Source organism: Borostomias antarcticus (genome assembly GCF_949987555.1).
Source record: "Borostomias antarcticus genome assembly, chromosome: 12".
NCBI lineage: Eukaryota > Metazoa > Chordata > Actinopteri > Stomiiformes > Stomiidae > Borostomias > Borostomias antarcticus.
Window position 1 is genome coordinate 8449666 of NC_140245.1, and position 24724 is coordinate 8474389.

General features: G+C 44.7%; 3 protein-coding genes across 3 annotated transcripts in view; all 3 read right to left on the reverse strand.

Moving 5' to 3' along the window:
• Positions 1 to 2168, reverse strand: tmem236 (transmembrane protein 236; the record flags this gene model as incomplete). The annotated part of the gene is made up of 4 exons (XM_084447080.1): positions 1 to 620; positions 853 to 976; positions 1610 to 1682; positions 1918 to 2168. The coding sequence occupies 4 exons, from the start codon at positions 2166 to 2168 to the stop codon at positions 1 to 3; spliced, it is 1068 nt and encodes a 355-aa protein (XP_084303206.1).
• A 521-nt stretch (positions 2169 to 2689) lies between these two features.
• On the reverse strand, positions 2690 to 16392 carry stam (signal transducing adaptor molecule (SH3 domain and ITAM motif) 1). The gene is made up of 14 exons (XM_084447077.1): positions 16242 to 16392; positions 15114 to 15198; positions 13852 to 13927; positions 13560 to 13655; positions 12969 to 13115; positions 11131 to 11221; positions 9935 to 10133; positions 9636 to 9730; positions 9411 to 9499; positions 8908 to 8995; positions 6909 to 6963; positions 6480 to 6645; positions 5745 to 5863; positions 2690 to 4948 (listed from the first exon to the last, which is right to left on the reverse strand). Exons 1-14 carry the CDS (start codon positions 16279 to 16281, stop codon positions 4738 to 4740), a joined length of 1557 nt encoding a protein of 518 aa, XP_084303203.1. The 5' UTR covers positions 16282 to 16392; the 3' UTR covers positions 2690 to 4737.
• A 1701-nt stretch (positions 16393 to 18093) lies between these two features.
• The window catches only part of LOC311315678 (collectin-12-like), a gene marked incomplete at both ends in the record, with an annotated part of 52339 nt that continues 45708 nt past the window's right edge, over positions 18094 to 24724 (reverse strand). The window contains one exon of the mRNA XM_084446382.1: positions 18094 to 18161. Coding sequence (XP_084302508.1) covers positions 18094 to 18161 — 68 coding nt within the window. The remainder of the gene's footprint in view (positions 18162 to 24724) is intronic.

The window sequence follows — 24724 nt, forward strand, 5'->3', positions numbered from 1 at the left end:
TCAGAACATACTTCCCCTCCCAAATATTCTCAACTTTCTCAAGAAAGTGAAGTAAGCGTACGCCAGGCACACCAGTAGATTCTTCACAGCATACAGCACGGGGGTCACGTAGCCAAACACAATAATGAGGGCGATTCGGATGACAAGGAAGGGAAAGTCCTGGGTAGCGAAGCCTGCGGAGGCCAGCAAGGCATTGTGTGGTGCGATGACAATCCTCAGCGCGGACAGAGATGCCAGGATGTAGACGGGAAAGACCCAGCCTGAGTAGAAGACCGCGGGCTCCCCCGCCACACGCACCATCTCCACCGTGTCCACCCAGAACAGGAAGCTATGCACCAAGATCTCTGCCCTCATGTCCTGCGCCCACAGGAAGCGCAGCGGTCCTGAGTGGGAGTGAGAGGATGAGTACAGGTAGGCGGAGCTAGCTGCTCGTGAGCTGGCCACCGAGAGGCTGTACTGGTCTGGGTCCGCCCTTTGCGCCGTGCCGTTCCTGGTCTTTGCCCGGGCAGGCGACCCGTTCTGACCCCTGTCAGAGTACAGCTGGCCGGCCACGGTGCTGACCTGCTCCAGGTGGGTGAGGACCGGCCCGGACATGTCGACGTCCACCTCCAGACTGTCCACTGGCAAGGACAAGAGGACACAAGCTACGTCAGTCTCTCATCACAAGGTTACGGCAAACTCAGTCCTGCTGGGGCCGTTTTAAAGAGATATAGATTTAAAGAGAGATAACACACTCAAAAAAATCTAAGTTTGCCTGATGTGTGTTATAATTTCATAGGAAATAGCAGTATTGTTACTTAAAGAGCCTGTGGCTTGACTGGTTATGTGTGTGCCAAGACAGCGGTACAGTACCTTGTCCAGTGAGACGACACGGCCGAATCCTCTCGATGACGTCCACACAGATGAGGGAGAAGAGCACCAGAGAGACGGGCAGCTCACAGAAGTGGTCATATCTCATGTTCCTATCAACCTGCACCTGGAACAGCGACAATGACAGACACAAATGAGGAAGAACGAGAAAAAAAAACAATTATACTGACTAGTATTTTGCCCATGGATAAAACACAAGCAAATAAAATACAATTGATATGACCCCATGTCATTTTACTACCTTAGGCTTAGCAATAAAACACATTACAATGTCACTGAATGTCTTTAACACCAGCTTAAGAAGTGTATAAATGTGTCAGAAATGTTTTGCATCGAAGTCTGGGTTGTCAGTCACTGTTATGTATTCAGCTACTGTAGCACTAGTGTGGAAAAAAAATCACAGTGTGACAAGCTGAGTGTTAAAATTCCTTCTTCATTCCAGCGGATATCATTAAAGTCTCGGTTATTGACCAACTGATTGTTCTGAAGGTGGGTTACTGAGTATCTAAGACTCTGTCATGGTCCTGTGACCAAGTCTATTTCCCAGCAACCTTTACTCCATGCTGCTATGTGCTGTGTCCACAGTTCTCCTGCAGTTCTGACAAGACAATGTAATGAACTGATTGTCATCATGCCTTAGAGAATGATATTAAATAATGGTATGATATGAAATTCAATAGAATTCATTAATTAAATTATCTTTGCGACAAAATATGCCACAAAGGTGACATTACTGTACCTTAGAGCTGGCTATCAGAATAGCAAAACATGGTAATGTACATAACACCACATACGCCAATGCTGTTGGTCTCCTGAAAGAAAACATTACTTTTAGTTGTTGGTAAATTTCTCACTTTCTAGTGAGAGAAAATCCACACACACACACACACACACACACACACACACACACACACACACACACACACACACACACACACACACAGTATATTGCAGTACACTTGTATTCATACTACAAATCAACACATCAACATCCATACAGCCCATCTCTTTGTCTAAAAGCTTTTCTTCCCCACCAACCTCACTCACCACTGTGTGATCTCTGTGATGCACCTGTGCCGTTTCATGATGAGGTATTTGAGCGGGACCCACACCAGCAGGGTGACGGAGGTCACGTAGGCGATGGATGTCGCCACTACCAACCAGTAGGCCGTAATGTCACCTTTCACATGAGACATGAGCGACGCAAACCTCTCCATGAGCACGAACACTGGCACGCTGAGCGCCGCAAACTGCAGCGCCTCGTAAAGGATGAGCTTGATGGTCCGACCGGAGGGCATCGTGGTGAGTGTGAAAGCCCTCCTGTATCACTGTGTCCTCAGGGCTGATGGCGTCAAGTGTCCACTAGCATCTCCCTCGGGAACCAGCCAACCTTGCGCTGGACTCTGCACGTTCACACTGCTTAATGTGCGCTGGCACTCATATACTTTTACTGCCCAAGCAATGAGGCGGTAAGGCTCACCTTTTTATGGCGTCACAAAAAGTAGCACTCATGTTGTCAATTCTGAGGGGAACTTTCGATATAGAGCCTTGCCCTTGAGTTGTGAAAAACTCCCTAGTTAGTTCACCCATTATGTTAAACTAATCAAGTATTGTAGGCTACATTTGGTGTGTGATATTCAATGGTTTAGAGAAAAATATCAACATTTAGGAACATTTACTAGATTTACCAGATGCATCTATCTCCACCTAGTGGATAAAAATAAGCAAGACACTTCTATTACACTTAACATGATTTTATTTTATGATTTTATATGTGCCTATGTGCTCTCATTTTGTACTTGTGTTGTGTGTGCTCATGGTTATGTCTGTTTTTACCCTGTTTATTGTGATAATTATTGCATTTTTACCACCTGCTTTGACTTGTACAGCACTTAAGTCAATGCGAGTTGTTTTTAAATATGCTTTAGAACAAAATTTGACGACTTCAATTAGGGCTACCTCTAACCCCATCTTTTAACAATTACACTCCAACTTTAATCCTCCATGTAAATGTAAAAGAAAATTAAACTTTCAACAGAACTGTGTACATTTGGTTCTAGTTTTATTGTGAATACCAATTCATAAGTATAGTTAAAAGAGATACATACAAACAGGGTACGTTGAACAGAACCGTTACAATGTTTTACTGTACGATGCAGCATCTCATTCCTGTACATTAAGGTAACATCAGGGCTGCGTCAGACCCCATCTGGTGGTGCAAATAAGTGGCATCGTTATGATGACTTAAGAACTGGCTGATGGGCCGGAGGTCCCCAGGCTCCTCATTTCACCTGCTACATTACCAGTCGGACATTGGGTTTGACCCTCTGAACAGGTCGCACTGCAACTGAGTTTAGGTTACCGTGCAGCCAGGACCCCAGCGAGGACCTCAAACCTACACTTTCAGAACGGATTACTCAACCCGGCCTGTAATGCCACTCAACATCACTGTCTCCGCCCCAGTGCCTCAGCCAACAAAAACGAGGGCTACATTAGAAGGGGGGAACCATGAGCTTTTACAATGGAAGTTATTTTCCAGAATTTCAGGTAAATTGAAATGTCTACAGGCATATACTGAACTATACACACACCTGATGCCTTCCATTGCATTAAAATCTTTAGTGTGGAAATTAGTTCATAGTTGCTTCATTAAGAGTAATAAATATTCACTAGGGTTCACGGTTATGCATTTGCCTGAAAGGGTTTCGGGGGGACAACTGTGAAACGGGATGGAGATAATTCTCGCATTTCCATTGAACCCTTCTCTACAGTACAAGCAGCTCCTGGATAACACAAAGGAGACGGAGAGAACGCCTCTCACGGGGGCAATTTAAATATACAAGTTAATTAGGCAGAATATTACATTCCTTATTTTCCCTCTCATTACATATTCTGTAATGCACTGTGCATTTAAAATATCATAACAATAATCATCAAATATATAAATTAAAATGCACTACAAAAAACATAGTATCAATTTAACACTGACTTAAAAGAGACACTTCTTCATTGCAGCCAGTCCGGTGGATCCAGAGCTGTAGCAGTGTTTGGTAGTACAGGAGCCGCCCCCCCCCCCCCCTCTCCTGAGGTGGGAGCGTGAGCCAGACTAGTACCCTTGTTTCCCATCACCTCGGATGACGAAGGACATCATCATCTCAGCGTAGTGAAGGGAACTCCCTTTTGCCCCTGCTTAAGAGCCGTCCACAGCTTTCATGTCAATCAAGGTAGGAAGGCGGGAAATGAATGATGAGTTTGAGCTCGACCCTGCAACCTTCCAGGCCCTGTACTGTCAAACACCAGAACATGTGGAACTTAGAGGACTCACTAGTACAGTACAATATATACAACATGTGCATGCTTGAATTCTTCATTTCGCTTCTCTGGAAAGTGGCTCCAGTCTTAAGTACTTGTAAAGTTATGCGACAGTAACACTGAATGAAGTAGCTTAATGTTGCCGTCATCACTCGACCGAGTAGCGTCCTTTAAAAAAGCAAACCAAGTTGAAAGAAAGACCAACGATGTTGCACCCCTTCCTCTTGACTTGGGGACAGCACCCTTCTTGACTTGGGGACAGCACCCTTCTCGACTTGGTGACAGCCCTCCCGGTGGGTTGTCATGCTGTGGCGCACCCAGGGAACCCTCTGTTTTGTGTTGAGAATAAGGAACAAAGTTGAAAACGGGTCTGAATCAAAGTGTGTGTGCGACTGTGCGTATGTACAGAACCTGCGTGTGTGTGTGTGCTGTGTGCTGTGTGTGTGCATATATGTCTGTAGACTGTAAATCTTTGGAGTGTGTGTACTTTTTATGTATAGTGCTAACAGTAATGTGTGTGCGCATGTTTCGGGTGTGTGTGGACCTCAGGGGGTCCTATAGAAGGGCTTTCTCGGGGTGGGGGGTCTGCTGGGTGTCTGAGGGGGGCAGTAGACTCTGGCCAGGGGGGGCGCCGTAGCTGGGATGACTCTGGGCCATGCCGGCGGGTGCGTTGGCTGTGTTTTGGTAGGACTGGATGTCTGCCGGGGCCATGCTTCCTGGGGCCGGGCTGTAGAGGGGGGGCTGGCCCATGTACATGTGGACGTCACTGCCAGGAGGGAGACACAGTCACTAGCACCCGACTCTGACAACAATGGACTCATCTTTTAGATACCGATTCAAGCAAATATTATTTGTAATGACTGATTATTTATCAGTGACATTGTAATGTGTTTTATAGCTAAGCCTTATTATTTATATGTTAAAGCCCAAGTCTGCAATCGAAAAGTAAATACATTTCTTTTGTTTTTGTCAGACACTTGCGCAAGGAAAAATAATGATTGGAACTTGAGGAAATAAACATATATTTCTGTCTGTCTGTCTGTCTGTCTACCAATCAATCAATCAATCAATCAATCAATCATTGGATTCCTCTCGGCCTACATAATCTACCTAGCCAGTTTGCAGTACCTGTATGGGGAAACACTGACATGACTATAAAATGAAGCGCGGTGAGGAGAACACAGAACCCTAGGGGGCGCTGTTGTATGGTAAATAACCACGCAAAATTGTATTTACTTTTCAATCAGACTGGGGCTTTGAGATGCCAAGGCATTTTAATGTGGTAAAACAGAAAACCAAGAAAGATGTATAAAAATGGATATGTTTATACGTAGGTGTGATGCTAGAATGCCATAACAACAATGTAAGGCTAAGTGTACATGAGGGGCCAGTTGTGGTTGGACTGTAAATGTATTTACCACTTAGATAAGGTGTCACATTTAAGGCTCACATTTAAACCAAGAAGAGTTAGCAGAAGGAAACCTATGTATTTTGTAGTTTTAACTGGACACTAGACAGGCCCCTGTCTTGTCTGTCATACCTGCGGGACAGTTGTGTCTTACCTGGGGGCAGGCTGTCCTGCCATGGGACCTCCCTGGACCTGCTCCATAGGAACACTGTAGCCCTGCACCCCTGTGCTGCCGAGCGCATACGAGCCCCCTGCGGACTGGCCGGGATACACCTGGCCCGCCCAACACACGGGGAAATGCAGTTGTGCTAAAAAGCAAGTTACCGGTGGAGAGAGTGTGTCTGTGCTAAACCTGGCAACCGGTGGAGAGAGTGTGTGTGTGCTAAACCTGGCTACCGGTGGAGAGAGTGTCTGTGCTAAACCTGGCAACCGGTGGAGAGAGTGTGTGTGTGTTAAACCTGGCTACCAGTGGAGAGAGTGTGTGTGTGCTAAACCTGGCTACCAGTGGAGAGAGTGTGTGTGTGTGCTAAACCTGGCTACCAGTGGAGAGAGTGTGTGTGCATGCTAAACCTGGCTACCAGTGGAGAGTGTGTGTGCATGCTAAACCTGGCTACCGGTGGAGAGAGTGTGTGTGCTAAATCTGGCTACCAGTGGAGAGTGTGTGTGCATGCTAAACCTGGCTACCAGTGGAGAGAGTGTGTGTGGTAAATCTGGCTACCAGTGGAGAGAGTGTGTGTGCTAAACCTGGCTACCGGTGGAGAGAGTGTGTGTGCTAAACCTGGCTACCGGTGGAGAGAGTGTGTGTGTGCTTACCTGGCTACTGGTGGAGAGTGTGTGTGTGTGCTAAATCTAGCTACCGGTGGAGAGTGCGTGTGTGTGCGCGACCCACCTGCTGGGCCCCGTTGGCCGGCTGCTGCTGCTGCTGCTGGATGTAGTACTGCTGGCTCTGCAGCTTGGCGTACATGGCGTACACCGGGTCCTCGTTCATCAGCTTGGCGTACAGAGACATGGCCTCCATCACCTTTACGTTCAGGTCCGACAGCTCAGAGTGCTTCCTGGACACGCACACACACGCACGCACGCACGCACGCACGCACACATGCAGTGGGCAGGGGTCCTCAATTACCATTGTCTATAGATGATCTCATGAGTAGTGTGTGTGTGTGTGTGTGTGTGTGTGTGTGCGCGCGCGTGTGACTGACTACCCACAAATAGAATGCTGACATTTGACACTTTATGAGAAACCTAAGCATTATACTGTACTCCCACAAACATATCACAATATCACAAACAAGAGAAATCAACCTATTTGAACTACCTGTCGATGTCCTCCAGCTTCTGGTCAATGAGCGGTCCCATCTGGTTACAAGCACCTGAGCAAGCAAACAGCATCTATCAATATAATGGTGAGCAATGCTAGCAGTTCCCCTGCTACCGAGCCTCCATCCACCTCTCAGACCTGCAACATGATGTCTAAACCCTGACCCTCTCTCAACATGTCTAAAACCCTGACCCTCTCTAAACATGTCTAAAACCCTGACCCTCTCTCAACATGATGTCTAAAACCCTGACCCTCTCTCAACATGTCTAAAACCCTGACCTTCTCTCAACATGTCTAAAACCCTGACCCTCTCTAAACATGTCTAAAACCCTGACCCTCTCTCAACATGATGTCTAAAACCCTGACCCTCTCTCAACATGTCTAAACCCTGACCCTCTCTCAGCATGTCTAAACCTGACCCTCTCTCAACATGTCTAAAACCCTGACCCTCTCTCAACATGTCTAAAACCCTGACCCTCTCTCAACATGTCTAAAACCCTGACCCTCTCTAAACATGTCTAAAACCCTGACCCTCTCTCAACATGTCTAAACCCTGACCCTATCTCAACATGTCTAAACCCTGACCCTCTCTCAGCATGTCTAAACCCTGACTCTCTCTCAACATGTCTAAAACCCTGACCCTCTCTCAACATGTCTAAACCCTGACCCTCTCTCAACATGTCTAAAACCCTGACCCTCTCTCAACATGTCTAAAACCCTGACCCTCTCTCAACATGTCTAAACCCTGACCCTCTCTCAACATGTCTAAAACCCTGACCCTCTCTCAACATGTCTAAACCCTGACCAAACCCTGACCCTCTCTCAACATGTCTAAACCCTGACCCTCTCTAAACATGTCTAAAACCCTGACCCTCTCTCAGCATGTCTAAACCCTGACCCTCTCTCAACATGTCTAAAACCCTGACCCTCTCTCAATATGTCTAAACCCTGACCCTCTCTCAATATGTCTAAACCCTGACCCTCTCTCAATATGTCTAAACCCTGACCCTCTCTCAACATGTCTAAACCCTGACCCTCTCTCAACATGTCTAAACCCTAACCCTCTCTCAACATGTCTAAAACCCTGACCCTTTCTCAATATGTCTAAACCCTGACTCTCTCTCAATATATCTAAACCCTGACCCTCTCTCAACATGTCTAAACCCTGACCCTCTCTAAACATGTCTAAACCCTGACCCTCTCTCAACATGTCTAAACCCTGACCCTCTCTAAACATGTCTAAACCCTGACCCTCTCTCAACATGTCTAAACCCTGACCCTCTCTCAGCATGTCTAAACCCTAACCCTCTCTCAACATGTCTAAAACCCTGACCCTCTCTCAACATGTCTAAACCCTGACCCTCTCTAAACATGTCTAAAACCCTGACCCTCTCTAAACATGTCTAAAACCCTGACCCTCTCTCAACATGTCTAAACCCTGACCCTCTCTCAACATGTCTAAACCCTGACCCTCTCTCAACATGTCTAAAACCCTGACTCTCTCTCAACATGTCTAAACCCTGACCCTCTCTCAACATGTCTAAAACCCTGACCCTCTCTCAACATGTCTAAACCCTGACTCTCTCTCAACATGTCTAAACCCTGACTCTCTCTCAACATGTCTAAACCCTGACCCTCTCTCAACATGTCTAAACCCTGACCCTCTCTCAGCATGTCTAAACCCTAACCCTCTCTCAACATGTCTAAAACCCTGACCCTCTCTCAATATGTCTAAACCCTGACCCTCTCTCAATATGTCTAAACCCTGACCCTCTCTCAATATGTCTAAACCCTGACCCTCTCTCAATATGTCTAAACCCTGACCCTCTCTCAATATGTCTAAACCCTGACCCTCTCTCAACATGTCTAAACCCTGACCCTCCCTCAACATGTCTAAACCCTGACCCTCTCTCAGCATGTCTAAACCCTGACCCTCTCTCAACATGTCGAACCCTGAACCCATCTCAGACCTGCAGCATGACGTCCCTTGACTGACCTTCAAGCTGTAGGAGCTCACAGGCGTCTGACTGGTTGTCTGTGGGGTCTGCACTCTGGATCCTCTGCAGAAGCTGGTCCATCTTCTCCTGAATGGTAGTCAGAGGGCCAGGGTTAGGGTTTTGGACAGTCCACATTATATTAGAAGAGAGCTCGCTCGCTAGAAACCCAGTCAGTTTTAAGAACAAAGGCTGGGAGAATGTCCTCAGTCTCTCTAGTTGTGAGTGAAGCGTTTAGAGATTGACTTGTGAGTCTACAGATGTGCATATGTACAGGAGTTGGAGGAGGTTATAGCAGCAGTACATCGTCTATGTAGACTGGCTCAGGTGCAGTACATGGTGATAGTAACTTGTCTATGTAGACTGGCTCATGTGCAGTACATGGTGATAGTACATGGTGATAGTAAGTTGTCTATGTAGACTCACTGGCTCATGTGCAGTACATGGTGATAGTACCTCGTCTATGTAGACTCATTGGCTCAGGTGCAGTACATGGTGATAGTACCTCGTCTATGTAGACTGGCTCAGGTTCAGGCTCGATGGTCTCCACTTGGATGTCCTCACTAAACTGGACAGTCTTCTTTTCCGTCTTCACTAAGGATCCAGAATAGGCAGTAGACAAAAACATTAATAAATAAAGGACTGGGAGTGTGTGTGTGTGTGTGTGTGTGTGTGTGTGTGTGTGTGTGTGTGTGTGTGTGTGTGTGTGTGTGTGTGCGTGTGTACTTACTCATCTCAGGCTCCGCAGTGAGGTCTGCAGTCACAAAGTTAGAGGGGAACAACCCCACTCCCTGGTACGTTTCCCCCTTCCACCAGTTGGGGTCGCTGCAAACAAAACAACCACCACATTAGCTGCTGATTTGGGGCTAATCGCCTTAATATCTTTTCAAAACACAATGGAGGAGAAGGTTTTGGGGGAGGAGCCTCAGATCCCCTCCCTCCTACGTGGTGGGAGAAGGTGAGGAGAGACCGAGCCAGGGTTTGGGGAAAGACCACCAGGGGGTCACGCGGCTCCGGGACGAAGTTCACCTGTCGTCCAGGATGGTGATGATCTCGCCCGACTTGAAGGTGAGCTCGTTGTCCTCCGCCGCCTCGAAGTCGTAGATGGCGCGCACCTTCCTGCCGTCGGCCTTGTGGGAGGACAGGAGTCTGGAGGAGGCGCTGGGGTAGAGGCCGGAGAGAGAGGTCTGGGGCTGGGACCGCTGCTCCTTCAGAGACAGCTCAATGGCTGGGGAGAAAGAAGGGATGGAGGAGGACAGGGGGAGAGAGAGGGATGGAGGAGGACGGGGAGAGAGAGAGAGAGAGAGGGATGGAGGAGGACGGGGAGAGAGAGGGATGGAGGAGGACGAGGGGAGAGAGGGATGGAGGAGGATGGGAGAGAGAGAGGGATGGAGCAGGACGGGGAGAGAGAGGGATGGAGGACGACGGGGAGAGAGAGAGGGATGGAGGAGGATGGGGAGAGAGAGAGGGATGGAGGAGGATGGGGAGAGAGAGAGGGATGGAGTTGGACGGGGGGAGAGAGGGATGGAGTTGGACGGGGGGAGAGAGAGAGGGATGGAGGGGGATGGGGAGAGAGAGAGGGATGGAGGAGGATGGGGAGAGGGATGGAGGAGGACGAGGAGAGAGAGAGAGGGATGGAGGAGGATGGGGAGAGAGAGGGATGGAGGAGGATGGGGGAGAGGGATGGAGGAGGACGGGGGAGAGAGAGAGAGGGATGGAGGAGGACGGGGGGAGAGAGGGATGGAGGAGGGGAGAGAGAGGGATGGAGGAGGACAGGGGGGGGGAGAGAGAGGTATGGAGGAGGACGGGGGGAGAGAGAGGGATGGAGGAGGACGGGGGGAGAGAGAGGGATGGAGGAGGACGGGGGGAGAGAGAGAAGATGGAGGAGGACGGGGGAGAGAGAGGGATGGAGGAGGACGGGGGGAGAGAGAGGGATGGAGGAGGACGGGGGGAGAGAGAGAAGATGGAGGAGGATGGGAGGAGAGAGAGAGAGATGGAATGGAAAAGAGAGTAAGGTGAAAAGATTTTAATATCATCCATTGCGGATAATGACATGCTCAGTTTTATCGTCCAGATAATGGCGTGCTCAGAGCAAAAGATTACGTTTCAGTTAAAGATTTTTAAATCACCCATTGAGTTTAATGGCATGCTCTGAGGAAAGTGCCAGCTCATTAGGAAAGGGTGTTCATTTAACTGAAAACCAATCAACAGAGCACTCTCTTCACCTTTTGCCAGGTCCTCCTCCTCCTTCTTGTTTGTTGAGGTGGAGGGATCTTTAGCCACTAACGCAGGGCTGGCTTTGGCTTGCTCTGCAGCCTGCAAACAAACACACACACACTCACACATCAGAAGTTCAGAGCATTGAATAGCATGGTATAACATAAGACCAGCCTTGACCTTGCCCAGAGCTGTTCAAGCATCACTGAGCCCTGCAGAACATTGCCCAACCAAGTCGAAACCCTTATCCTATTAACCAACAAGTCTAATCCCTAACCCTAATAACTCTAATTTCCTTCGGGGATAAATAGAGTCCATATCTAACCAACCTGCATGCAGTCCAGCTTAGTTCTAACCTGATTAACCAACTAGGGCTGGCCCGAACACCATTTTATAGGCTTTGAATACTCATTGGTGTTAACGAATGGATACCCAAATCTACTTGTTAAAAATCCCCTAGGTGGAAGCATTGCATAGTCTATATTATTAAGCCTACCGGTGACAAGTGGAGCAATGGGCCCCTTGTTATCCAAACCAGCAACATTTGCCGCCTGCTATTCGTGGATTGTAAGTTTGCTAGATTGTTTAGCTTGCTAGCTGAGTATAGGTTCACGATTTAATCATGCGTGTGTTTATTTGATCATGTGTGTGTTTATTTGATCATGTGTGTGTTTATTTAATCATGCGTGTGTTTATTTGATCATGTGTGTGTTTATTTGATCATGTGTGTGTTTATTTGATCATGTGTGTGTTTATTTGATTATGTGTGTGTTTATTTGATCATGTGTGTGTTTACTTGATCATGTGTGTGTTTATTTGATTATGTGTAGGCTTGTGTCAAGCTGCCGGTATTGCGCAATAGCCTGCCACATGCATGCAAGGAGCCTGCTCTGAGATGGAGAGAGACGGAGAGAATGAGAAAGGCTTTTGCCCATGAGGGAGGAAACACAAGCAACCTTTTCAATCAAGCTGATTCCGAGTCACTCAGTGTAACGTTATGGCGACTTTGGTATCGGTACCAACGAGTACATGGGCGCAGTATCAGCCCCGATATCAATAGTATTGAAGTTTGAGCTACTATTGCAAGGTTTTGTTGCAAAAAAAACTAAACAAAAATGAAGCTCCGAATACTGAATTAAAGTCGCACTGAAACTGACGTTTGAGATCATCCAACTTCCTTAGTTTGACGTATTTCCGAAGCAAACAAGCTATGAGGGTGGGACATATGTTTAGAGGAATTTGATTGGAACATTAACAAGTGGACGGGTTTTAAGAACTTTAGACAGATTCGATAGAAGGATAGCGTTGATTGACGGTTGGATGTCGTGAGATTATTGGCCTAAAATCTAAGGTACCTGTCATTGCACGTGACGTTTTGGCATACATCGTTGAATAGGTGAACACTATGACCAATTATGTGAACCAAAATGGGACAGAATGCTTTTTTCATTTCAGTGCGATTTTAAGCTCAGCATACCAACCTACTGAACGAATAGCAGAATACTCGAATTACTCAGTCCAGCCCTATAACCAACCAAGTCTAAACCCTAACCATATTACTGTGCAATTTCCCCCCGGGGATTAATAAAGTACTACTACTACCTGGGGATTAATAAAGCACTACTACTACTGCTGCTGCCCTAGCCATGGTCCTGTCCCCCCTAGCCATGGTCCTGTCCCCCCTAGCCACGGTCCTGTCCCCCCTAGCCACGGTCCTGTCCCCCCTAGCCATGGTCCTGTCCCCCCTAGCCATGGTCCTGTCCCCCCTAGCCATGGTCCTGTCCCCCATCCCCCCTAGCCATGGTCCTGTCCCCAGCCACGCCCCAGAGCCAGCCAGCAGACCCACCTGGGAGCCCACAGCAGGGAAGGAGACCCCCTGCTCCCTCAGGTTCTTGATCATGGCTGAGATGAGGCTGAGCTGGGGGTCGTTACGGAAGTCCTCGGCCCACTCCACCATCAGGGCCTTGAGCTTCTCACACACCTTAGGGTGGCCCTGGGATGACACACACAACACACACACGCACACACACACGTTAACCCTAACTCATTGAACAACAACACCCCAACTGATACACTTTTCCAAGATTCACTTTGGCCTAACGAACATCATAAATAAATGATAAATAAATTGTGTGTATTATCCAGATTTGCACAATACAGGTACCATATACAATGAAATGCTTAGCTGTGCCCAATGAGGGTTCGTCCTATTTATAATTGCAATTATTTGTAATTTTTCTTAGAGCACATCAAGGAGCCGGTAGTAACATTTCACTGTACATTGTACATTGTACCATATACATGTACATGTAAATCTGCATCTGACCCTGAGACAATGCTGGACCGACTGAGCTAGTTGGGCAGCTTTGCTATGCACCAACAGAACATCCTATTAGCATATCAATATAGCCTAATACATTGGACAGTAAATACAGACCTTGTTTAAGACATTGCTGACTTCACTGGCAAATTCTCTGGAGCACACTTCCAAATGGAAGATTTTCCCACAGTTTGAAACGCAGGCACCCAGTAGCTGTGTGGAGTGAAATGGAATTTTTCTTATGAATAATGTGCTTGAAACACAGGGTACCATTGACCATTCAAAAGACTGGGTCAATTAAGACAAGCAATGATTTCAGAGAACATAATGACTCAGCCAGTCTGAGGTAAAGTGCCATTGCGGCTACAGGCCAGAACAGTAATGAGCAAAAGAAGCTCCTTCTGCTTACAGTCAGTGCCTGCATGGCCACATGTGGATCCTTGTGATTCACTCTTCTCATTATAGACCGGAGACATTCTTTAGGCCTGGAATAGAGGACGTCATAGGTCTATGTAAACAAGCCCTGAGCATGGGCCTATACACAAGACTAAACACAGTCTACAAAGAGTCTACGATGACAGCTCCATTTTGACCAGTCCCAGATATGGCTTGAACCCGAACCTAACCCTAACCCTGCAGATATGGCTGGGACACTATTTTGTATTGGAACTGTTTTTTTTGTATTGCATTTGCACTGTCCTGTCCTGCACCCTGTCCTATGTCGTCTACAACAGCGTATGCCATTACCCTAGACAAACTCGTAGTATGTGTGTACCATATACATGGCCAATGAAACGGATCTTGAATCTTGAATCTAAACCTAGCCATCAAGATAGGGCAGTTTGATATTCTTCCCTTGTCTGATGAAGAGCATGGTGCTCAAAACGGAGACTGTGCAATAAATCAGTGGAACTGGAGCATAGCAGTGTACAAGCTGTTCTTTCTTTTTATCTGATCACCTTTGGCTCAGTACCTGCCCTATCTGGTCGTGGATGTGTGTCTTACCTCCCACTCATTGATATTCTTATAGGGTTGAAAATTTCAAGGAATTTCATTCATCGATAACTGTTAACCTTAACAAACAACAGTCAATTAATTCATAAGAACGTCCTACGCTGGACTGCGCTTTGCTTGCTTCATTTTTCTGTCTTCTTCCCTTGTGTCGTTGAAATTTCCCGGCATCCCAATTAGCCTTCACTATGTGGCGTGGCGCCCTCATGTGCAGAGTCAGACCTTAAATCATGATTACATTTCACGCAACTCCCGTTGATAACGGGAAGTTCCGTTCCATTAACAAGTAATTAATCGAGTAACCAAATCTTACTCGAGAAAATTCTTATCAGCAATTAATCAAGAGTCGATTAACTGTTGACATCCCTAAATTCTTCTCTTCTTCCTCGTGGTTTACTCAGTTACATGACTGAATGGCTGACATACCTCACATACGTTCCTAATCAATGATCTATTATCTTCAAGTAAGGGTTAGGGGAGGAGAGGAGGTTGCATGTACATGTAGAGAGGTGTATTCAAACAGGGCTTAGACTTGGTGCCTCTTTGTGTCCTTGGGGAAACGAGGACTGTTACACTGGCTAACTGACGATAAAGCTGGTGTACGTCTGCCTCAGATAATGGCTCGGCCAACACCACTGTAACGAATTCAGTTGAACTGACCCTGTGCGTGACTGTCCTATCTTATCACAGATGTCCAGGATGAGGCCCCAGTCCTCAGCTGTGTTCATCTCACTGGTCGCTTTCTCTGAAAGGAAGACAGACATCACTGTCAATGTCCAAATCAACATACTGTTATTTTCCCATGTCAACATTTAAGTCTAACTGAAACAGTCACACAAACAGCTATCTCCTCTGAATATCATATCCTCTGAATCACTTACCACAAGAGGGGAAATGGTGCATAGCTCTGTGGTTTGACCTCAAACCACTTCCACATCCTAACATCCATATCCTAACGTCCACTAACGGTATTGCTCAATTATAGCTAACTCATACTGTGTGGATGCACAGATACCAATCTTCAGGCTCTTACACCAACCACTAAGGTCTTACACTACATAGCTCGGCTAGTTTTCTTTACGTTACTTTAGCTGACAACTTCAAGATAATGCCCCTGCTAGCAAAACAGCCTAGGCCATGGTTTGCCTAACAATCTATGCTAGCCAGTGATAATCTCTATACAAATTGTTCTCTATTTGGCTAACATTAGCTATAAGGGTAACTTGCTTAAGGTAAACATGCTCAGGTCTTCGTGATAGTAGCCATAGCGAGCCTGGATAGTTACTCGTATCAATTAAAATCACCTGGCAATAGCTGGTGCCTGAAGATACACAGCCAGCTAGCTAACGGTGCTGCACTAGGACCTAAATCATTATATCTCGCTAGCTTGCTACAATATACTAGCTATGCATATGTTAGTTAGCTAGCTAGCTAGTTGTTAGTGCTAGCATAGTCTAGACAGCAAACGGCTGTCAGTCAACGTCAGATGGGTACACATGGAGCTGCAAGAACAGATTAAAATTCAAGACAATAGTTACGATTAACGTTCATAATATAAGGTTATTACTAGAATATTAGCTAGCTGGCGTACTAACTGAAATGTTATTGACAACGCCTTTTGATTATAGACTTCTGACGGGCTTTAGCTAGCTAGACATAGCATAGAGCCCCCATAATCTAGCACTAACGGTACTGGCAAAACACAAACAAAGCTGGAGCAATGCTAGCTGGCTAAGCTATTTGGCTAACGTTTGATAGCATAGCAGGATAACATCAGTCCTAACTTACCAGCATCTTGGTCAAATGGATTAGACGTGAAGAGAGGCATTGCCAAATGTTGACTATCACCGAGTCCGCCTTGTTATTTTCTCTTCTTTGAAGTTCCCTTTCCGTCAGCACTTATTAACAGAATAAAAATGCATAGCATAAAATAGTGGCCGTAACGTTACAGGATGAATCTACACAGCCTGTCGAGGAGAATCGAGATGGCCGAGCATTGTGGGTAATTGGGGTAGACGCAGTAATCGCTTTGTGTTGGCCGATGATGATTTCTCTATCGTAACCATGTAAATATGATTGGCGTCCACTAACGTACAGCCGCTAATGAGGTCTGTGCAAGTCATCAAACTAGACTACTCTGTCATCAAATACCATTTTATTACCGTGTGATGATGATCACATGACATGTTGTGCTACAACCATGGAACTCTGACTGAACTCTGAACTGCCCCACGCCCACCACACTGTAACTCTGACTTATCCATAAAATAAAATAGAGTCGTACTTCTGACAGCACTGCTGGTTGTGTCTTTTATTTTACAGAACTATGGCAGTCTAAACTTGATCTCTATTGTATTAGAAATGTAAAATAAAATCCCAATAAATTAGAGAGTATGAGAGAGATTAGGACAACATCAACATGTTCAGCTTTCACTTAGGCTACACTCTCAGACTTGACCACTGGGCCCCAGAAATTATGGCATAAAAGCATTAAAGCACATTATTCCTTTGACCAGATAACGGTAGCCTACAGCTTTCTCTTCTAGACAACCCACCAATGCAGACAACCTGGCTTCATCAGGATTTCCCTATAGCTACTGTACCTCCTGGTGGTGAAAATAAATATCAGCTACCCTCACAAGCATAGTACTGAACACAAAGTTATTAAAACCCATGAGGAGCAGGGAGTGGTATTAAAGTTGTCTTTTTATTGAAATGTCATGGCATGAGTGACAATGTTTTAACAGTACATTAACTGGAATAGTAATAATTTAGTAGTAGTAGTAAGTAGTAGTATTAATACTACTACTTACTACTACTACTAAATTACTACTATTACTATTACTAGTAGTGGTGGTGGTGGTGGTGGTAGTAGTAGTAGTAGTACTAGTAGTAGTAGTAGTAGTAGCAGCAGCAGCAGTAGCCTAGTAGTGGTAATACTGTAGTAGTTCCTTATTGATCCCTGGGGGGGCTGCACTGTTACAGTAGGAATATACAATACAAAGGCAACAAAGAAGCACAATGAAGTCCAAATACATTTATAATAGATACAAAATATTACAAATAAATCCAAATATACATGAGTTCAAATAGCCTAAACAAGAGTCAAACAGTAAGTGCATGTTAGATAAATGAGCAGCCTGCTATGTTGGTACAGTACATGTCCTGTCCAAAAAGCCTTAAAGCACCCTCCGAGCTGACTCAGGTCCTGTCCAGCCAGTCATGGGATGCATTGGACACTCTGATCGAGGATGGTAAGGACATCCGGAAGCACTCCGTCGAGCACAGCGGCAGGAACAGTCTGTGACTGAATCAATCAATCAATCAATCAAAGCTTTATTTGTATAGCGCATTTCATACCCAGAGGCAACACAATGCGCTTTAAAGAGAACAAGGGAGGTGGGCATACGACCCAGCCCTAAATATTCCAGAGGGAAGCAAAAAATCCAGTATCACCCGAGGGCCAGATAAGTGAGCTGTAAAAAATTCTTCCCTGACCCCTCTCAACAAGGCTCCTGGAGTATGTTTGTCTACCGGCTAAGAACATTTATAAAGCAATAAATTACATTAAATTACATTTAGCATGAATGTGCTCCTCTGCCAGGGCAGGGCAGGGTGTCATGTACGTAAAGGGTGGGAGTCATTGTTCCATGATGGCCAGCAGCTGGTCCAGCATTCTTCTCTCCTCCACCACTCTCACTGAGTCCACTGCATAGAAGATAGCATTCGCTACAACACACTGGTAGAACATGTTCCGAAATGTTCTACATATCACTACACGCACCACTCAACAAAGTCCTCTACTAGGCCTCTGTAATTCTTCTCCTTTCCTCCTCTTACACATCCAATAATAGCATCTGATAACTTCTGCAGATGACATCCCTACTAGCACAGTACGTAAAGCCGACGGGACACATTGGTCGTAGTTTGGTTTGCGACGGTACCAACAGCGGACCTAGCTGACACGTGCCTATACAGTCGCAAAATAACCAAAATAACCGATCAGGGAGACGGCAACGTAGCTGCTGCTGAAATCCGTAACTACGATGTAATTAAATGACGTGACAATGCTGTTACATTACAGTCCCACCCTGACTTTATTGGAAATGTACATTTGTCACAGTGGTCAGAACATTTGTAAATTACTTAGGTTTTAAAATAAAGTCATAGTTACAGAATTGTAATAATGAGGAGCAATCCTGCATGTCTGTTTTGTGTGTAATTTCTAATTTACAGTTAATATTAACACTAAAGATTTACATTTGCATTACATCTTAAATGATGTTGAGAGACTCGCGTTGAGGTATCTGATTAGCGGGAGAACATTTACGCTGAATTATTAACTATGGCAAATGTTAAAATTTAAAACATGTAAATAAAACATGTAAATAATGTAATGTAATGTAATGCATCATCCCCAACATACGCGGCAGCAGTGAGTAGGCTAAACAAAGCGGAGAGCGCCGATGTCAAGATGGTATCTCCTTCTCCTCTCTCTCTCTCTCTGGACCACTGAGAGAGAGTCAGGGAGAGAGAGAGAGATGTCCTCTTCTCTCTCTCTCCTCTTCCCTGGCTCGGAGGAGGAGGCGGTGGTGGTGGCAAATTATAAAAACTAAATAAAATAAATTTTTAATAATAAAAACTGATTCTGATTCTAATTGTAAGCTATAGTGATAAGATAAGATATCCATGTTAGCATATAGGAGTAGGCTACTGTTACTATAGTTACTGTTAGCACTTCAAACTTCCACTGTGTCATCAGCTGCTGGCCCCTCTTCGCAGAGCAACCGACGTATTTTCAACTGGAGGTTTCGCGTCGCTCTGATTCAACCAGGTGTTATGCGGAATTCTGTGACCATCAGTGATCCGGTGGCATGGATGTATTAATAGAACTGGATACAGCCACTCCATTCACTGACCGCTATCAACAATGAAGCCCTATTGAACCGCGCCATCTTGGCAAATTTGTAGTCATTTGACCATTTCCGGTGACTTTTGTACTTGCGCAGTTGTGCTTTTCTGGCCTTCCGGTGACTTTTGTACTTGCGCAGTTGTACTTCTGTCCTACGCGCGTCCACGGTCAACGTTGGCACCGCTTCTAGCTATCGAATGGCCGACTGGTGTAAGATGGATAGCCTAACGTTAGAGAGATAAATGTAGGCTATGGTTATGTTAATAAAGCTAACAATGATGTTGTAACATGCATGCAGCACTGCCGATCTGAACGATTGATTCATTATTACCATGGATCGGTATTGGGATTGATCAAGGGCGAATGTGAAATAGCAGCCACGAACTCAGCGGGTTATCCGAGATGCGGTAGCAGCGGCCAAAGCTCCTGCTGGTGGGGAGTGAAGCTCTTCAACTCGCCGGTCACTGGCTCCCTGGAGGAATTTAGCCTGGCTGCAATAACGTTATCGCGAACGGAATGAATACCATCTACTAGCACACAAAACATGTTCAGTTAAATTTAACCTGTTAAAACTAAGATGCCTGGATGAAAAAATAATTTCTCCAATGGATATATTTTACAAAAACAGGTTAATATGATAGCCGGTTTTCATTGCTAAATCATAGCGGGGAGAGCCGGGAACGTGCGTGGACGCGCGTCGGACAGAAAAGCACAACTGCGCAAGTACAAAAGTCACCGGAAATAGCAAAATGACTACAAATCTAGCCAAGATGGCGCGATTCAATAGGCCTTCACTTTAGATTTCAGATCCTGGGGGCTTGGGTCCGGTGGTCACTGATTTCCGCATGTTAATACACCGACGTCTGTGATCACCGAAATGTGTGACCACCGGTCACAAAATCCGATGTTCACACATGTGCGTTAATACACAGAATACAAAGTGTTGCGCGTTGAACTCGGGCTTCGGATAGCGCAGCAGACGCTTTACCGCGCTGCGAAAGGATTTACTCGCAGCCTTTACTGAAGTCTGAAACGCTATCAAGTGTCCATTTTTCACATTCAGTGACAACATCCTTTTGGTGGTGCAATTCTTTCTCCTCTTTCTCGGGTTCAGATTCTACATTATCAGCATTAAACCAAAATGTAACATCACGTAGGAACTGCTTGAAACGCAACAGTTTAGGTTCGTACCAGTCGTTGTGGTCGAACTATTTTTCATCTTCGGGCAACAGTCACTTGCAATTCCATAAACTCAGCTAGGTAGCCTACCCATCTGTTCATGATGAAAGCCTCCCTGTCTAGCCTGTTTTCTTACAGTTATTAGCTATATTTGCGAACTGAAATCTCATAACTTTCCTTTCACAGTAGGCTATCGGCTGGAGGGTGTTTAAAAAAAAAGAAGAAGAAAAAAAAGTAGTGTATATACATACATACATATGTTGAAGTACATGGAGGATCGTGGAATTTCACTGCTGGTATTCACAACCAATGTCTGGTATTGTGACATCCCTAATAGACAGATATTTCAATTCATAGTTGAATGTCAGTCTAAAAATCGCATGAAAATCACAATTTTACTTAAATCATTGTTATGTAGGAAAAAAAGCAGCAGTCTGGAGAGAGTGAAGAAGCACAACAGCCTAGAGAGAGTGGAGGAACACAGCAGCACCCTATGTTTCACCATAGAGTGACTTTTTTTAGTGTTCCCCGTTATTTCAATTAAATTAAATGAATGGTGCATACAGATTTACAGACTAGGCTAAGCCAAACCGTTAACAACATCAGGTAGGCCTATTGATCAGTCCCTCCAGAAAAACGCGATTATGCGATCGCATAATTCATTAGGATAGCAGCCAGGTTATTACATTATTATACATTCGCTATATTTACTTATGTAGACCCTGCTGGCTGAGCTTTGAATGAGACATCACGACGTCCTCGCTACTCAGCAATGATTAGCCTACTAGCCGATTGGCTACAGCTGTGTCAAACCCAGGAATTGTCCGCCCTACCCGTGATGCTAATTTCCGCCATATTAAACTCCATTCACTTATGCTAAAACGTTAGCGATATTAAAGTCTTCCAGTTTTGGCAATAACACTAATATTTATTTTTGGACTGACGGGGGTTGTTACGTCACTCCAATTTTAGGAGACATTGAATATTCATATCTAGCCAGCCCGTGAGAGCCGTTGTAGGTAACGTTACTGCACCTGAACCTGAACGTAGGCTAGGCTACACTGTAGAGTGATAGAAGCTAGCTAACGAGATAACAGTTTGCTAGATAACCTCATCAGTTGACAATGTGCCACAATGGAAAGACGGGTGATGTTAGATAACATTGGCATTATTTGGTTTTCATGTGGCTTCTGCCTATAGCTTACTAGCTAACCCAATGTTACTTACAATAGCACTAGTCTGGAAAGAGAAACTGCTCCTGATGTCTCTTATTTTCTTCGGAGGAGGAGCTGGCATGATGGATGTAAACGTCTTACAGGGCTAGTGTGGCTAGCCTGTTCAACGGCTGAATCCTGTCCGCCTGTTAAGGCTGTTGCCTGTTGGTCTTCAGATACAGTGAATATTTGAAAAAATAACTCTATTTCAGCCAATCAAACGTGAGTATGCCTAAATTAAAAATTAAAAAAGACTGGATGGACAAATTACTTTGCATTTTATCAGTAGGTGTCTTCTGGTCCAGCTCATGTCCATGTAGGGTCTGGGGAACTGGGTCACATCTCAGTTCTGGTCCAGCTCATGTTCATGTAGGGACTGGGGAACTGGGTCACATCTGGGTTCTGATCCAACTCGTGTAAGAGAGGGGTCAGCATGGTACTGGTCCAACTTCATAAGGCTCTCTTTATACTCACAAACAGTGCCAATCGTTTGCGTTCAAACTACACTCTCCTGCTGTCGGTCCCTAAGACTGAATACTGATCTTCAATAATTATACTTCTTAGTCGCACAGAAATGAAAAAAGCATTCTGTCCCATTTTGGTTCACATAATTGGTCAGTGTTCACCTATTCAACGATGTTTGCCAAAAAAATACAAAATTATACTTTTGTTGTAATCTTATATCAAAGTATATAATTTCTTCAATTACGACACCAGGTACCTTAGATTTTAGGCCAATAATCTCACGACATCCACCCTGTCAATCAAAACGTCAACTACTCTGCAGCCTCAAGTGTTGAATATCCCGCCCGCTCGCTCGATAACGATCCAATGAAATTCATCTAAACGTATGTCCCGCCCTTGCAGCCCGTTTCAGGCGGAAATACGTCAAAGTACGGAAGCAAGATCTTCTCCAACTTCCCTTTCGGTGTATCTTTAAGATTCAAATCTAAGACCTGATACTGCTACGTGGCTAACAGCTGCTAACAGCATTCATGGGATTGGTTGTGGTCATGTTCACTGATGTTCCTGTCTCCTGCTTGAACCGTTACTGTATATTGACAGAAGTCAGTTTCAAACATTCCCAACTAAAGTGTGTTTTATAATAAAACAACTGCCACAATAAATGAAGCAGAAATACTTTTAATGAATACAATACAATACATGATAAATGAAAGGAAAGAAAAAAACAATTTGAAAAAAAATTGATAAGGAGAATTTTGTGCCAAAATTATATTTGCGCATGAAGGTACATTTTTGAGTGCATGGCCCTTGACCTGCTGGTTCCACACGTCTGCTCTGTGTGTTCCTGCTGGTGTCTCAAAGCTCTACCTCTGCTAGCAGGGGGACCAAGCTGCAGAAAACATGGCTGACCTCCACAAGAGGTACCTTCACAGTTGACAGGAAATCGCGTGATCTCAGCAACGGAAGTTGGTGTTCCTCGTGTCGTTTTTGTGTGAATCTGCATTGCGCATGTAAAATCTAAACTAGAAAGTACATTTCCTGCAGAAAAAGTGAGGTGGGCTAGCTGACCGCAGCCAGACTTACAAATTACTGCAAGTAGTACTACTGTATAACTACTAAGAACTATAAATATAAAAACTACTATACATATTACTGCTAACTACTTAATACAACTTCTGATAGTACTACTATAATGACAACTACTATATAAAAACTAGGCTACTACTATAAATAAAGTACTACTGCTAGTACTAAGCTACTAATACAACTATTGCTAGCACTACTATAACTACTAACTACTATTAATATAAAAACGACTATAGACTACTATAAATAATGCTAGTGCTATTATAACTACGAATACAACTACTGATAGTACTACTATAAATAGCAACTACTCCAAACTACTAATGCTTGTACTACTACTAATACTACTTCTGATGGTGCTAAAAAATAAATATAAAAACTACTATAAATACTACTGCTAGTATAACTACTACTACTACTACTCCACTGGATACTATATATATATATACATATATACATATATATATATATTATACGTGGGTGCCCCGTGCACAGCTCGCTCAGTTCTTGGTGCAGGTGAAATCAGGATAATCCGATAATTCAAGTAGGAAGGAGTCACCGCGACACAAGGCTGGTAATTCCGTACTTTTATTAATTAAAAGAAACGAACAACGCGTTTCGCCTATGGCTTCATCAGGTTCGTGCTGAGAGAAGAACACAGGTGCTTTTAAAAAAAGGATGATCTGGGTGTGGTCGGTCCAATCAGCCGAACACCATCTGGATGGCCACAGCAATCAGCCAATTAATTAACAAACAAGTAATACTACACACAATATTCATAATACATCACCATGTTAATCACGCCATAAGTGATTAACATTCATACAGTATACTAGAAACAGCCACCCTTATTCACAATCACAGTAATTTTCCTTGATTTCCTATACCGGACATCATTATCATAAGGACCAAAAAGTGACTGGAGTGACAGCATAGTCTATACCAATAACCTCTGCCAATAACCTATGTCTGGAGGGTGGGTGGTGAGCAGGGAAGAAGTGTCCCTGTCTCTCTTCTAACAAAGGAATATCTGCAGAGAAAGAAAGAAAAACAAACATTAGTGTCATTATAACAAAAATGAACTCAAATCTAATGTTTCATTGAGGCCATGTGGTTCCATAGAATTCAATGTAAAGATCCAAAATGCTTCTCTTTTTAATAATTTCTGAACCAAATTCCCTCCCCTTGGGTTAGGAGTGATCCTCTCTAACCCAATGAATTTCAGAGAGGCTGCAGAACCATGGTTTCTGTCCCTGTAATGTCTAGCAATGGCATAATCCATGTTCCCATTCCTGATAGCAGCTTTGTGTTCTGCTATTCTGAGCTTCAAGTTCCGTTTAGTCTGTCCTACATCCACCAACCCACATGGACACTTTAACATGTATATCACATGTGTCGACATACAGTTTATAAAT